The sequence below is a fragment of the Caretta caretta genome, chromosome 18, assembly GCF_965140235.1.
Source record: "Caretta caretta isolate rCarCar2 chromosome 18, rCarCar1.hap1, whole genome shotgun sequence".
Taxonomy (NCBI): Eukaryota; Metazoa; Chordata; order Testudines; family Cheloniidae; genus Caretta; species Caretta caretta.
This window is the reverse complement of record NC_134223.1, coordinates 17,691,232-17,707,551: the sequence shown is the minus strand read 5'-3', so window position 1 is coordinate 17,707,551 and position 16,320 is coordinate 17,691,232. Positions and strand designations below refer to the sequence as shown.

Genomic DNA, 16,320 nt, shown 5'->3' with positions numbered 1-16,320 from the left:
ATAAAGTCAGTGGAACTACTCATGTGAGTAAGGGTAGGGCTGAGATGTGGATGGGTGAAGAGGTGGAATATGCAAAAGACTTCTCCCCTATTTGTTAAATATGGCCCTGGCTTGGATCATTGTTCCCAAATCTCTTTGGACCCTAAACTTCTTCCCTCCACAACGTTGGAGAAGTTTGGATCTGGATCCAGATCTGGATCTGAACTTCAGAAGTTCAGACGCATCTTTGTAAGATGGATCCAAACACGGTCACCAGATCCAAGCCTCCTTGTACTTTTGGAGAAGTTTGGACCTGAACTTCCTGCCTCAGGCCCCACTCTCATTTTAATAGAAATGTAGATCCTGTTTGACTCTTTAATTCTTGGAGAGCAACATCTATCTTGTTATTTTTAGCGATGGAGGGGAAGTGTGAGGACCACTGTTCCCTCTAAGCTGTGCGCGTGTTCACGCGCACACAGATCCTAAACCCTGTGCATACGGCGAAACACCATGCGCACAAAAATTTGCACAGAAGACATTTTTTGCGCAAACAGCCTGTCAAAAATTAGAGGGAACATTGGTGAGGACACATGGAGTAATCCCTAATTTCATATCTACATCACTTAGATATATTCTGCATAGCCACTGACTTCTGAGAGGTTACTCAACACTTAGTGAATGCAGCACTTCCTCCATGAGCAACAATCCCATGACCCTGGTGTCCCTGTAGGTAAATGTCTCAGTCAATGACACATCCCAGCCATGATCCACAAAGCACTTTCGGTTCATGAGGCTTATAGGATAATTCTACCAACTGTTTCCATTCTGAGGGTGCATCCTAAAATCTTGGCACCTCCAAACTATTCTCCCTATGGATGCCATAATGTTTCTGAAATCCACTCATACTTCCAAACAAAGAAACTTCCATCAAGCCAGCGTCCAAACATATCAGTCTCATGTTACATTAAAGTGTCAGGAAGAATCTCATTTGTTGTAATGCATCCATTGCAATTACTCAGGGCTTGTATACACTACCACTTATGTTGGTATAAGTTATGTCACTCAGGTGTGAATAAGCCACCCCCCTGAGCAACGTAAGTTACACTGACCTAAGCGCTGGTGTGGACAGTTCTATGTTGGCAGGAAAGCTTCTCTCACCTACAGTGTTACTGGCTGCCTCTCGTGGAGGTGGTTTTGTTGGAGTTCTCGTCCACTGGCATACAACGTCTTCACCAGATGCGCTGCAGCGTCGCAACTGCTGTAGCATTTCTAATGTAGACGAGCCCTCAGATACATGCTTCTGAGAAGCAGGCAGGCACCTGAGCAGCCTCTTCAGGGAATTTTTGCATGTCTTAAAATGCTGTCTCCTCCAGACAGATCTTAATTTTATTCCACACAGTCATAACCTTTATCAGTTCCGTCTCTCCTTCCACCATATCTTCAGCACACTTTTCCCAGGAAAAGGACTCGTCACCAATGTTTGTTTTTCCACTGCACCATTCACCTGAATTAACTAATAAACTCCTCTGCTCTTCAGCCCTAATCATCTTTTCCTTTTCCTTGTTTTCCCAGCCATATACCATCATTATCACATGTTTCCAATTATCTCTCCTACTACCTAGTATTGTCTTGTTGCAGCAAGGATGTCAGTCTTTAAAGGTGACTGAACTCCATATTCCCTTATACTTTAAGGGCAAAATAATCCTCCCTGATTCATTGTGTGGATCTCTTATCTGCATTATAGATCTCTTCTGCACATTCTGTTCTTGTTCTGTTCTCTTGACATCAGTGGAAGTTCTATGCTCATGGTAAGGACCCTATCCTGCAAAGACTTGTGCACGTTTTTAACTTTACTGACTGAGAGCAGTCCCACTGAAATCAGCTGATGTCCAGGCTGCAGAGAAGAGAACCACAGGAGGGATTGGAGAGGAAAAGGTCTCCTTTATTTACATACAGATGCCATGACTGGAACTGTGTGAAAGTGGTGACATTTTTTTCTGTGACATTTTCAAGCAAAAAGTTATCTGCACCTCATTTTTTGGGCCATTTGTGATACAGAAATTTAATTTTCACGACATTCCTGCAACAACATTGCATTATTTTTTATTCCTCAAAACAGAGCAATTCTGAGTGAATAACAGGCTCCTTTTCACTCTGATTTTGAAATGAAGAATGGATATTTCCCATCATTTTTTCCCAAAAGGTGGACCAGTTTTGAATATTTGAAACAAAAAGCAAAAACCTCTATTCTCCAGGCTTTTTTCACTTTGAAATTTTCATATTTCTTTCAGAGTAACAGCCGTGTTAGTCTGTATTCGCAAAAAGAAAAGGAGTACTTGAGGCACCTTAGAGACTAACCAATTTATTTGAGCATACGTTTTCGTGAGCTACAGCATCCGATGAAGTGAGCCGTAGCTCACGAAAGCTTATGCTCAAATAAATTGGTTAGTCTCTTAGGTGCCACAAGTACTCCTTTTCATATTTCTTTCATTACTCTCCCCTATATCCTGCCTCAATTTCCTAGTGACAAAACATAAAAGCACAGACTATTCAAATGTACTAGTGTGCATTTTAATGCACTCTGTGCAAAGAAAGCACTGTGTAGTATTTGACACAATTAGCAACACAATCCTGTTCCAGAACTACAGTGAATTCCCTGAAAGTGCCATTCCCTGGGTAATCCTCTGTTTAGCCTCTGATTTCTAGAAGCTGGGAATGGGCGACAGGGGATGGATCACTTGATGATTACCTGGTCTGTTCTGTGCCTCTGGGGCACCTGGCATTGGCCACTGCCAGAAGACAGGATACTGGGCTAGATGGACCTTTGGTGTAGCTGTTCTTATGTTCTTATCCCATACATCACTGTGCACTGTTGAGACCCCATCTCCCAACTCTAGTGATTCATCTGTGAAATTCCCATAGGGGAAAGCCATATAAAGTTATCCAAGGTGTGCAGCACTGTAGATGGTGCTTCATAACACACAGGGTAGCCTGCCCACAGTGACTAACCAGGGGATCAGCAAAAATCAGTTGTGTATTGTAGTTGGGTCTTTAACTGCTCTGAACTCTGGGGTATAGATGCAAGACCCCCTAAGCTTATTTTTACCAGCTTAGGTTAAAAACTTTCCCAAGGCACAAATTCCACCTTGAACAGTATGGTGCCACCACGAAGTGATTTAGACAAAGAATCAGGGAAAGGACCACTTGGAGTTCCTGTTCCCCCAAAATATCCCCCCAAACCCTTTCCTGGGAAGGCTTGAGAATAATATCCTAACCAATTGGTTACGAAGTGAACACAGATCCAAATCCCTGGATTTTTGGACACTGAAAAAAAAATTAATCGATTCTTAAAAGAAGAATTTTATTTAAAAAAAAAGGTAAAAATCCCCTCTGTAAAATCAGGTTGGAAGATAACTTTACAGGCTCCAACGAGAGACTGATGAACTGGAATTAATTTGCAAACTGGACACCATTAAATTAGGCTTGAATAAAGACTGGGAGTGGATGGGTCATTACACAAAGTAAAACTATTTCCCCATGCTTATTTCCCCCCACACACACACGGTTACTCTCACCTTCTTGTCAACTATTGGAAATGGGGCATCCTGATAATCACTACAAAAGGTTTTTTCTCCTGCTGATAATAGCTCACCTTAACTGATCACTCTCATGATAGTTTTCAGAGTAGCAGCTGTGTTAGTCTGTGTCCGCAAAAAGAACAGGAGGACTTGTGGCACCTTAGAGACTAAAAAATTTATTTGAGCATAAGCTTTCGTGGGCTAAAACCCACTTCATCGGTCACATGCATCACATTATAGTGTCTATGGCAACACCCATTTTTTCATGTTCTGTGTGTGTGTATATATATATATCTTCCTACTGTATTTTCCACTGCATGCATCCGATGAAGTGGGTTTTAGCCCACGAAATCTTATGCTCAAATAAACATGTTAGTCTCTAGGGCGCCACAAGTCCTCCTCCTTCTTTTTGCTGATACAGACTAACGCGGCTGCTACTCTGAAATCAGTAAAACTGGGAACTGTGGAAAGGCTTTAAGTCATTGTGACAGGAGGCTGCTGTAAAGAAGGGGGTCCGTTCCTAGAGTGCTCTAGTAAAACAAGCCACTAGAACTGAGACAGGTATATGCATGCTGTCAGCAGCCGAATCATACAGGCCACGCACTGATGGGGTCTGACTGCAGCTGGCAGTGGTTACTTAGCCCCCTCTGCTTCTCCATTCTTCCAGGGATTGCCCCAGTTTTGTAAGGCAGATGGTGCCAGCTCCGAGCACCCTCCCTAGGAGGGCTCTGCCAAACGCGCTGGAGGAGGATGCTGTCCCTTTGTGAACTGGTCCGGGGGGTGGTTTTTGCAGAGAGCACGGGATCCTCCCGTAGTCAGAGGAGGGTGGACTCGCTCCTCCGGCTGCGTGTGAGTGCAGACAGAGCGGCTGCTGTGCTTGACCCCCCCCACTGCTCCATCCCAGTGCCAGCCCCCTCCTGCTGCAACGAACCAGGCCAGCAAAAGGAAGGGCGGGCCTCCCCCTCTGGTGGGCGGGGCTTCAGAGGCATGTGAGCCGCCGTCGGAGGAGGGAGGGTGATAAATATTGCCCAGAAGCGACAAGCTCGCCAGCCGGGAGCTGCCTGTTCCTTAGGGAGGCTTGCAGAGCTGGGCGCAATCCTAGGCGCGCTCCTCGGGCTTTGCAAGACCTGATCTCCGCAGGGTTGTTGGAGGCATTTCTGGACGTAGGGGACCCGATTCTCTTCCCCCGGCTGCTTTGGAGCATGGCTGGCAAGGTGCATCGACTGTGCACGGGCTGGAGCCTGCTGCTGCTGCAGGTGGGTCCGTGGAGCTCTTTGTTCGCTCCAGCTGCTTTCTGCGGGCTCGCCTGGCGAGGAAAGGTTCTCGCAGACAAGCCCCAGCCTAAAGAAACTTTCCTGTGGCTTTAAAACCTGTTGGGCCTCTGGGGCAGCTCTGTGCAGCCAGCTTAGCTAGGCACGTACACTGCATATGATGCCCCTTCCCCTACCTTCTCCCTCAGCTGACCGGCAGTGGTGGCTTGTTCTCACCAGCGGCCGTTACTTTTATTGTTTGAGTAAATTCCCTTCTCTGGAGACGGGCTCAAGCCACAGGGTTCGTGGCGGGAGCCCTCTGAGGGCGTTGGGCGCGGCGGGGATATTTGATTGTGCTTGCACGGTTTTTCCCCGTGTGGTGGGTTTAGCTTCTGGCAAACGCGCCGGGAGGCTGAGGTTCTAAATCGAACGACAAACCTACACGCAGCTAGGCAAGCAAGGGCCTCTGAGGATCGGGGCTCTCTGCCTTTGGCTGTCTGCTTCCATGCACGCTCGGGGTTTGTATCTGATGCTGTTTCCTTCCTTCCTTCCCCAGGCAGCGCTCTGCTCTTCCCAGAGTAACTGCGATAGCCCCGACCAGTAAGTAAAAGCTCTCTCGCTATGGCAAAGGCATAGGTCTGAAGCTGTTTTAATCATGATGTGGCCCAGTGGAATTCTTTACTTGAGTTATACTTGGGTGGTTGTCTGGACTTCTGCTGCTGATCTTTTCTCTCTGGAAAGCCTTTGCTTAGGAGAACAACCCACGAATTTGATCAAGCCAATTCAGCTCATCTTTTCTTTTCTTTTCCTTTCAATCCTACCTACTGAGGAGGTTGGGGTGACCGATCCTTTCATTCAGACTTGACTCCCTTCTTCGAAATACCCTTTTGCCGTTTTTCCTCTCACCGGGTGTGGATTGAGCTTATTTTTGTAGTGAAAATAAGTGCAGCCTCCCCACATCTTCACTCCAGAAAGTCAGCTAACTTTAAAGTAACTCCCTTCAATCTTCATATTCTGATTATATCCACTATGCTAAAATGGCACAAAAGAGTGAATACAGCCCAGTGACTGGATGCATAAATTGGTTTTCTATATGCTAAATGGATACAACTTGCTAAACCTAATACTATTTTTCTCCCACTCTGGCAATTTGGCTGTTGCAGAAGTGATGTCATCTTTCTTGTATTTATGGGCAGGTCCCATTACAGCACTTTTGTTTGCATTACAGCCATGGCAAGAGTACTATAAGAATAATTTAGGATGAAAAAGCTGCCTTAGGCTGGAAATTTTCAGATGCATCTAAGGGAGTTGTGAATTTCAATGGCTAATTTCCTTAGCCTAAATAGCTGTCTACCCAAGAAACTAGGAATAGGTTAGTCTCTAAGGTGCCACAAGTACTCCTTTTCTTTTTGCGAATACAGACTAACACGGCTGCTACTCTGAAACCTAGGAATAGTTTGTTTTACAATTTTCATTGCAGCATCTGAGTTGTCTTTAAACTGTTAAAATTGTTTACAATGTTTACTGTTAAACATTTACAATTGTTTACTGTTAAAACTGTTTATGATGATCTTATGAAACAAAGTACAGAGTTTGTTTTTAGCTTCATTTTCTTAAATTGTTAATTGCCCTTTCTACTCTGCAATTAGTGAGAAATTTAGTTGCTTTGTTACTGAAATTAATATTTGAATGTAGAGACTGAGCTTAGTTATTCACCTTCATTTCCAGGTGTGCTCGGAATAATTCTAACTGGACTAGCCTGTGGTATGTCTGGTAAGTTCAGATTTATTTTACTTAACATACAAGATGTTTGGGAGGTGATGTAAACAAATAAATAGTAGGAATGGATGAATAAAGACACAGGTCTCTGATCCTGAATCGAAGAGGATGTCAAAAAGTCTGCCTGTGGCTAAATGAAAGGTGCCAGTGGAATACAACCTAGACTAGCTAGATGAAAAAGTAATCAATTCCATTCTATGTGGGACATGTTCCTAGATGAGTATTCCATCCCCATAACTCTGATATGTTACAGTTTGAGTCCAAAGCCATTGTGCACCCCTTCTAAACAGACAACTTGCTGAATCTTTGCTTGGAGAGGGATCAGCAGTGCAGTGTAGTGGACTTGTCAGTTCTTGGCATTGCATCAGGTTTTGCTTATCCCCCTCTCCCTTTTATGGTTGGGTTATGATGTTGTTCTTTCTTTCACGGCTTGCTGAACTCCTTGTCATTGACTGATGGGTAACCTTTTTTTATTGGCTGATTTTATGACTTAAAAAGGAGAAAACAAATAGGCAAACACTATTGTAATAGACAGATCAGTGATTCCATTATATTGCAGGCTATATGCATCTTGGCTTGCAGCTTCAGAGTGTACATGTCAGGATGTATGCTGTAAAACTTAATGAGGGAATACAGTGCAAATTGGCCAGTGTTAACTACAGTTTAGCATTTGGACTAATTTAGGCTTCTACAAATACTCTAAACCCTCTCAGTGGCAGTTGATATGCAGAACTGTTTCAAAAACTAACTGACATTTTAAGACCGGCTTGAAGGCAGCTGTCAGCGTTTATAAACAGTAAAACTAATGTATCATAGTTTGCTGTTCAGAACTGTTACACTATTATAGCAGTGTACAGTAATCATCACTTCCCTCAGAGGTCACTCTCAGAATGTGGAATCATAAAGCTCTTGGAATGCTAGGATGATCTAATTGGTTGGTGATGAGGTCATATTCTGCTGACTCTCTGGTGCAATGTTTATTACAAAGTTCCAGCAAAGTTTTATACTATGAAATGTAAAAGCAAGCCCTGAATATCAGTTACTTCCTGTTCTGCCATTGCTGTGTTCTGAATTTTCTACGTTTTATTTTTAAAAGTAATCTTAAATGGCCTGAAACGCTAGGAATTTATAGCTGCTGATCAGAGGTTAGTTTTGAAGAATCTAACTTCACTTCTGAGCAGGAAAGAAACCTGGGTTTGCTAAAACAGCAGTTTCATAAGGGTTGTCCTGAGAGTGCAGGAAACTGTGGTTCAGATCCCCGGGGTCAAGGAAGGTATTGGATTCCCATGGAGTACTAAAGCCTGTGGTATGGAATTTGAGCTGTTGTTCAGTGTAGGTTCCAAATTCCAGATTTTGTGGACAAGGGATATGTTTGCGTGATCCTCATACTAATAGAAATGCTCCTTTTAAAATTAAAGGAAAACAGTTTGTTTGGATTTAAACATCCCCTGCAGTATAATCTTGGTTACTTTTGAATTGTCATATTTAGTAATCTAGGGGTGCTAAGAAGGAATTATTTTGGAGGCATGCTTTTGATCTGTCAGTATTACCTTTAAATTGGTTGGAGAGGAGGGAAACAATACTGTTGGGGTCTCTTCTGACCTGTGTGAGTAGTTGGGGGGAGGGAAGGAATCCAAACATGGAAGTTTGGTGTGTCAGCTGTTCTGGAGAAGTTCCCTCCAATGTACCATGAGAATACTTAAATCTTTGACTTTGGGTCTCTTTCTTTACAACACTCCTAGGCACTTCTTGCAACCCAATCCCGCCTGGCATGCCTTATTGCTTAACTAGCTCATGAGAACACTTAACTCATTCAAGAACACTTTCAAGAATGGAAAAAACTCCAGAATTTAAATTTGAGAGGGGAGCCAGAAGCACCAAAATCTAGATTTTTAGGTATATTGGGTGGAATTGACCCCTGAGTAGAGGGCCAATACACCATTAAATGCCTATGCCCCATTAAATCTCACTTATGCACTATTTTGAGGACTTAAGTGGTTCAGAGGTCTAGATCTGGTATTGTGTCGAAGTCCAGATGGGAATGCTGGGAAAACAGCACCTTTTGAAGTCCAAACTCTTGCACTGCCCTCATTTACTCAGTAGAATACTGATTTAGGTGTTGTGTATTATAAGGTTATACAACAGATACAAAAAAGTCTGGCCTGTGAATTTTTTAACTTAACACCATCCCTGAGTCAGGAAGGGTTTAACAAGTGATCAGTAGCACCAAAGCTTGGGGACATTAAGCTGACAGTTTTGTAACTGGCTTTTCTCACGCTGGCATTTACACACACAGAGCCAGCACCAATAAAAAAAGACTCCTATGTAGTAGGTAAGCCAGGCCTTGCAAAGAGTGTCCGTAGGAGTTAAAGCTCTCCTATTCATGGAAGAGGAAAAGCATTAATAATAAAGCAATGGGCTTCTCTCTCCTTGCATCTCCTAGGCTGATTCTACTGACAGTGTTCATGCTTCTGCTGTGTGGCATCACAGCAAGCTGCGTGAAGTTCTGCTGCCGGAAGAAGAGACCCCCAGTTCAGACATTCCCTAGACGCCCCTACGATATGACGGTCGTCGCCGTTGATGGCGATAGCACTGCCCACAGCACCGTGACCTGTGAGTGTTCTTCAGGGGCTATTATTCGGGGGTAATTCAGGCTTTAATCCTGGAGATGTTAGCACTTGGGGGTGCAATACTCCTGGCTCTTCACATCTTCAAAGCAGATACTAACTAATCCTCACAACACCTCAGGCCCTGTGTGGTACTATCATCCCACATGTTGTAAATGGGGAAACAGAGGCAGAGAGAGGCTCAGTGACTTGCCCAAGTCTACACAGTGAGCAAGTGGCAGAAGGCAACTGGGGTTTCGTGCTCTAACGGTTCAAATAAATCCCTGATGGGCTGGCCTTGTGCATGTTCTCTCACACATCCATTCTTGCCCCGCCATTTTGTTCTGTCCGTCCCAGCCAAACTGCTTCTTATAGGTGCTATAGCACAAAACCAGAATGGTAGAAGCCCAACTAATAAGTATCCTGTTGTCTGGGTTACAGCATATACCCATTATGTCAGACACCTCATTATAATAATTAGATGGGTCTAAACAAAAGCATTTTCTCCTGATTGCTTTCCGGGTGGGGCTGGGTGGGTTCCATCTATGTCACAGTTATAGATGAACAATTTACTGGAAAAATAGTGTCGATCTTTATACAAAGATGTATTTTATTCACTTGTTCAAGCCTTATTGTGCCTTCTCTTTACAGCATACAGCTCTTTCCAGTACCCTCAGAGTGCCCCACTTCCATTTGGGGATATGGATAGGAGCACCATGTCTCCCCCAGCCTACAGCCTCTATGCCATGGAGTTGCCTCCCTCCTATGATGAGGCCATCAAAATGGCTAAGCCCTACATCGAGACAGTGTTGGTGGGCCAGAAACTCAATGACATCCTTGAGTCAGTGGCACCAGAAGAGTCAAATCAGCACCAAGGTTTTTCTGCTCCTGTGACCGGTGAACCGGAGACACAGCCAAGTTCAGAAGAACCACAAGTTGCAACACAAGGCCAACCTCAGCTCTAGCCCATTTAGGGGTGAGGGAGATAGAGCAATACAAGGACCTTGAGAAGTACTAAAGACATTAAAAGTTTGATGTTATATGCAAGTAACCATGGGAAGAGGCCTAATCTGATGTCCCTATCAATGATCTGTCATGTGGAAGGAATGTTTCCTGCAATTGCAGTAATCTTCTGTTGACACTTCTAGGGTATTAAATGAAATAGGAGGACAGCAGTTTAAAAATACCCTGTGTGGGTGATACATGGATGCTAGTTTGTGTCCTGCCAATGAAAAATAATCCCTTGTACTGATATAGCAATGAAAAGGGCAGGGGCATGGTACTGCGATAGTGACACCTTCATTAGATGCCAGAATGATGCAAACAGTGCATTGTTCTTGAACAGAAGATGGAGTTTCCCAAACTTGAGGCAGAAATGGAGTCTTGAGCAAGTGCAAATTCAAGAGCTTCTATAGCTTGTCTCTTCTTTTGAGAAGGATAACTGTCCAGCAAATTGCTGAAGCACTGAACTCGTTGCTACGTAACGGCGAATGTTTCTTTAAACTGAAGGAAAATGGCACCCAAGGACCCTACTATAGTTCATGAATTGAAATCCACACTGTTATTTCCACAGTGGTGGGGAGAGACAAGGGAAAAGGCATTTGTGCCAATTATGGGAGACCCGAATCGTTAAAAAAACCCATCATTTTCAAGATGGGGGAGGGAGGGGGTTTGATGCTTGTTGGTTTTGTCAGTTACAGTGCAAATTAGCCTCCTGGAAGAAACTTTTATACATGGTTTGGTATTAAAATATTTCAAGTATTCATGCTTTTTGCTGACTGAATCCAATGGGTTTGAAAAACTAAATGATCTGGTAACACTGAATGCCTTGTCAGTAGTATGAATTTCAGAAAAAGTTAAGTTATAAAGCTGCAGTGCTTGACCTTCTTATGGGATTTTTATTATTTCACTGATTTTTTTTTTAAACTATAAATAAAATTTTAACTTTCTAATGGAAACCATCTGCCATTGTGAGATCTAAGTAACCTAAGAAAGGGTTACACAGAAAAGTGTCCAATAGAAATCTCTTCAAGGAAAGAGATGTGAAGCATAGAACAATAGAAATGAGCACTGAAGGGATCTTTCATACCATGTAGCTCAACTCCACACTATATTTCCTTGGGACTGTGGGGCTTGCACGCTAACCGTTTTTGTGTGTGCATGGGAACCATATAAACCTTCTATCCCTTAAAACTGCAGGTCCAAGAAATCCTAGTCCTTTGAGCTTGAATAAGTTCTGATTGTTAGGATACTTTTTCCAGTGGCAGTGTGATTTTCTGTCTCCTCTTTACTGCAACTGTTGGGAGGAAACGGAATGCACAAAATCTTTTAGAAAAAAGGGTGAAGTGAACTCAGGACGAAGAAAAAGATGAAGGTAGGAAAAGCCGCAGCTGCAACAACTGTATTGGGCAAAAATCCCCATTGAATAGGGCACTGCTGCTGCTTACCCAGCAGTAAGCATTTCCAGTACCCGTCTAGTAGCTGCTTGTTTGAGAACTGAAGCCCTACACACTGGTAATGATTGAACTATCAGAACAATGCACAGGACCAAGGCTAAAAGGGAGGGGAAGCCACACCAGTCTCAAAAGTAAGTAGTTCATTGTGACATAGTTAGCAAATGCGTGTTTATTGCAGAAAAATATCATCTTTGTGGGGGAAGCTGCAGTGCCAAGAAATAAACTATAGGGGAAAACATCCTCTGTTTCTATATGAATGAACCACTGCTCTGTGGGGACTAATGTATGATTGCACTGCTCTGGAAAGCTGTTTACCGCTACTTAAATGCCTAGCACAAAGGGAAGCAGCCCTGGCTTAATCAGTTAAAAATTCTTCATTTTGGAATGCAGGTCATCTTTCCCATTTCATGTTTTTCCTTTAGCCATCGCCAGCTTTCAGACTTATGAGCTCAGCCTTTCGTTAGAGGGGAATGGTCTTTGTAGATGGGGTTCAGGCTGCAGTATAATTGCCAGATTAAAGTGTCGCAAAATCATTTTAGCATTTTCTAGTACCATTTAAGCTGAGAGGTGACGAGGCCCCTTGGCAGGTAGGGTGGATGTTATGCCTTTCCCACTTCTATTCTTGTTCTCTAGGGAGGGTTTATTTTGATCTAGTTTCTGGAATTACTGCAGAGACCAGTTCCGTTGGTATTTCACTCCTGGGATTCACTCTCAGGTGAAGGAATGCAGGTACAAAGGGGGGCGGGAGGGAAGAGTGATGTGTAAACTTGTATTTCCGATGCTGTCCTCTGTTCTGACAAAGGTGTTTGGCTGGGCCCTGGGGCTGGTGGTTTTTTTTTTTGTCCCTCCTAGCCCTATTCTCACTGGTGAAGTTTTGTCCTTAAGCTCCCTACTGACTGGAACTAGTGACTAGTCTGACTTGTACTAGAAGAAGCAAAGAGGCTCAGCTGCGGTTGGAAGTGAGTGGTAGTTTTAACACAAACCTACCAAGCCAAGGAATTCTGCACCAACTTTTAGCATTTAGTATCAGGTTTTTTTAAACTGTTTTCTATGGGATTTTTTTTTTTTGCCTGAGTTGTAGAAGGCTCAATTAAGCCTTCCCCTGCCCTGGTAGTGGGGTGAGGAGCCTTCAGAGACCAGCTTAAAAGAGTAGAAAGAGAAAATCAAGATCCAACCGAATAGCTGGAATCTGGCTCCTAACAGCTGCACCTGGCTTTGCAAAAACCACTCCTGTTTTGCCAGTCTTGATGGTACTGGATGAACTAGGGCTGCCAAAAGAGGAGTTGCACTTCAGATTTGCAGCTCCCATTGGCTTCAGTTGGAGTTGTCCCTGGTTCAGCACATCTGCAAACTGGCACAGAAGTCCTGGTGTTTGGTAACAGGAGTTCATGAGTATATGGAACACTCTTCTGCTGGCTGAAGCAATTTGTGAAGTTTGCTGTACAAAACACCCCTAACACAAGAAGTTACTTGTTTGATTCCAGCCCAAATGGAAACTTAATGACTGAGTTAAGGCTGCTGTAAAAGACATTTAATGAGGGGAAATGCTGATGATATAGACCCTGAACTGCACCTGGTGCCTCAGTGTGGTTGGGATTGCATTTCTCAGATCACATGCAGCTGACTTGCTGACAAGTAGCCTTCTTGCTCAACTTACATTCCTCCCTGCTGGAGATTAAATGGTATAGGGACACACCACATCACTGACTCCACTTAGCTGCAGACATAACAGAGCAAGGGCCTGATCTTATTGTCGTACGTTGGAAGTCAAGTTTGGCTGTAGACCTCAAAAGAAATAGGAGTAGGCCCCATATGCTTTCCAGCCTGGGGTCCATCTTGGCCGTTTACTTTTTTCAGAGTAGCAACCGTGTTAGTCTGTATCCGCAAAAAGAACAGGAGTCCTTGTGGCACCTTAGAGCCTAACCAATTTATTTGAGCATAAGCTTTCATGGGCTACAGCCCACTTCATCAGTTGCATGCAGTGGAAAATACAGTAGAACAATTTTATATACACAGAGAACATGAAACAATGGGTACCAGCCAGAGAGGAGAAAAACCTTTTGTAGTGATAATCAAGATGGGCCATTTCCAGCAGTTGACAAGAACGTGTGAGGAACAGTGGGGCGTAGGGGGGACTAAACATGGGGAAATAGTTTTACTTTGTGTAATGACCCATCCACTCCCAGTCTTTATTCAAGCCTAATTTAATAGTGTCCAGTTTGCAAATTAATTCCAATTCAGCAATCTCTCTTTGGAGTTTACAACAAAAAAAACTTCAAAAATAATATTGCAACTTTTAGGTCTGTAATTGAGTGACCAGTTACTGTTTGCCATCTTGGCTGTGCCTGCACTGGTATTTCACCCCCAGTGTAACTTCCTGCTGTTAAGTAAAGTGACATCTGTGAAACCCTAAGTGCTGTAGAGCTGTTAAAATGTTTTGGTTGTTTACTTAGTCAGTTTTGCCCTACCTCACATTTTTAAAATAATTAAATGGGGAAAGTCCAGTACAGCTGATTCCAAAAGGAGAGGGGAAAAATAGTACTGTGAATTACACCTAGCTCTTTCATCACACTTTTTATCAGTAGGTCTCAAAAACTTTTACTCATCTGGAAGATAAGGATACCACCACGTACCTCCCTTGTAAACTGATCTACAAGGACTTGTCCAAGGTCACCCAGAAGGCCAGGGACAGAGTAGAAAATCAACACAGGTCTCCTGAGTCCAAGGCTATTGTGTGTGACTACATTGATAGAACAAGATTCTTAAACATCCTCCTTGCCAGCCAATTGATTTTGAGACTCCTCAACAGGTTCCCGCAATGCTAAACCCTTCTCACTTGTGTTGACTAGTGATTTCCTAGCCAGCCTGGTAATTGGCCTGTGCAACTTGTCTTTTGCTCAGTGGATTAGTTTAGCAGGCTGGCCTGTCTGGGAAGTGTGGTCTAGCAAACAGAGCATTGGACTAGGAAGTCAGGGAACCTGGATTGTATTACTGGCCTGCGGGTGACATTGGGCAAGTCACTTCATCTTAGATCCTCCTTTCATTTTGATGGGAGTGAGGTGCCTAAAATACCTTTGAGGATCTGAGCTGCCATCTCCCTGTGCCTCAGTTTCCTCATCTGTAAAATGGGAATGATACTGACCTCTTTGTAAAGTGCTTTGAGCTCTACTGATGAAAAGTGTTAGATAAGAGCTAGGTATTATTAAAATAACAGGAGGTAGGGCTCACAGCCCAGTCTTATCTTCCCCAAGCTTGCCATCCTCTTTGGTGAGAGATCTTGCACAAGCAATCTCCAAGGTCTACACCCTCAAGCCTGGCAGCAGGCCCTTTCTGCAAATGATGTGCAGGAAGCTCCTGCTGGGGGTGCTAAATTAGCAACTTAAATATCATAGCTGTGCTCTGATTAGGAAACTGGTGCTCTCTAGGGGTTGCCAACATTTTTGCCAGTACAATGAGTATCATATCTTCCCTGCCAGTGCTAGCATATTTTGTACTGGAACTTGATACAGAATTCAGTGTTCATGCTCACTCTAACTTGCCAGTATGGTTTCTGACACGTAGTGCTATTTTTGCAGAAAGCTACATGAGTTCTGAAATGCTGCACAAGTTAATCCTGCCTCTTTCACAACCTATCTGCAACACAGCCTCCTCTATCTACAAAGACTCCTGCTGTTTCGCTTACATACATTCCTCTCTTAAATGATCCCAAACGCTGCACTTTGCAATGATACTGTAGTTGACTTTCAGAGTTTTCCTGTTGTACAGAGTGATTCAATCTAATAGGATGCAGTTACCGGGAAACTCCTTACTTCAAAGCACTGAGATTCGAAACTAAGTTAAGTACTGAGTAGAGCTGGTTTGACAATACCCCTCCCCTGCCCTCCAAATTTGGGGATTTTCAGGTTTTGTTTTTTTACAAACAAATTGGAAAATTTCAAAAGAGATGGAAATTTTCAGCACATTGGTTTGTTGAGGAAAATGGCCATTTTCCATCCAATTTTTCAAATGAAATTTTTTTACTCTCAGTACAGTTACTGGTTGTGTTTGTACTCTACTTGTATTCAGACAGCCCAAGCTAAAATTCTCAAAGTTCCGTACTGGGATTAGTGTAACACCTGATGGAGTCTCTGTGGTGTGTCTCTTTTGCCTATCCCAGAGTCCCGATGAGGTACATGGATATGATGAGATGGGCCCAGGACATTACACGATGAATTGCAATGTGCTAATTGTAATTCTGGTCATTGTGAAATTGTCCTAATTAAAACCAGATTTTACTGTAAGGAGAGAGGGGGTATATCTCCATCTTCCACCACTTGTTATTCACTTTGGCTTCTGTGGATCTGCCTCATAGAGATGTTGCAAGGATAAATACAGTAGTGACTGAGGGTGCTCAGGTTCTATGGGCATAGGCCATAGAACTGCCTGAGGTAGGTCAGGCAGGGCACCCTGCCCCACTGCTCCTCAAGACTGATTTGGAGGGTGGTGCTTTCAGGTGTATTAAGTCTCTACAGCCATTTGAGTCCCAGATATCGCCGCTGAGACTTGCCAAAACAGGCTGGAGGTTTGTTGATATGGAGGCTACCACCTGGACTAAGGCCCTGATTCTGCAAAGCACTGTATGCAAATGAACCCCTGCACCTGACCAGAGACCTGCTGAAGGCTGTGGGACTCT

General features: G+C 43.5%; 1 protein-coding gene across 1 annotated transcript; it reads left to right on the top strand.

The window, feature by feature from the left end:
* The first annotated feature begins 4,585 nt into the window (after positions 1–4,585).
* TMEM52 (transmembrane protein 52) lies at positions 4,586–10,953 on the top strand. The gene is made up of 5 exons (XM_048825124.2): positions 4,586–4,813; positions 5,364–5,407; positions 6,536–6,580; positions 9,030–9,199; positions 9,844–10,953. Exons 1-5 carry the CDS (start codon positions 4,760–4,762, stop codon positions 10,155–10,157), a joined length of 627 nt encoding a protein of 208 aa, XP_048681081.1. The 5' UTR covers positions 4,586–4,759; the 3' UTR covers positions 10,158–10,953.
* The last annotated feature ends 5,367 nt before the right edge of the window (positions 10,954–16,320 follow it).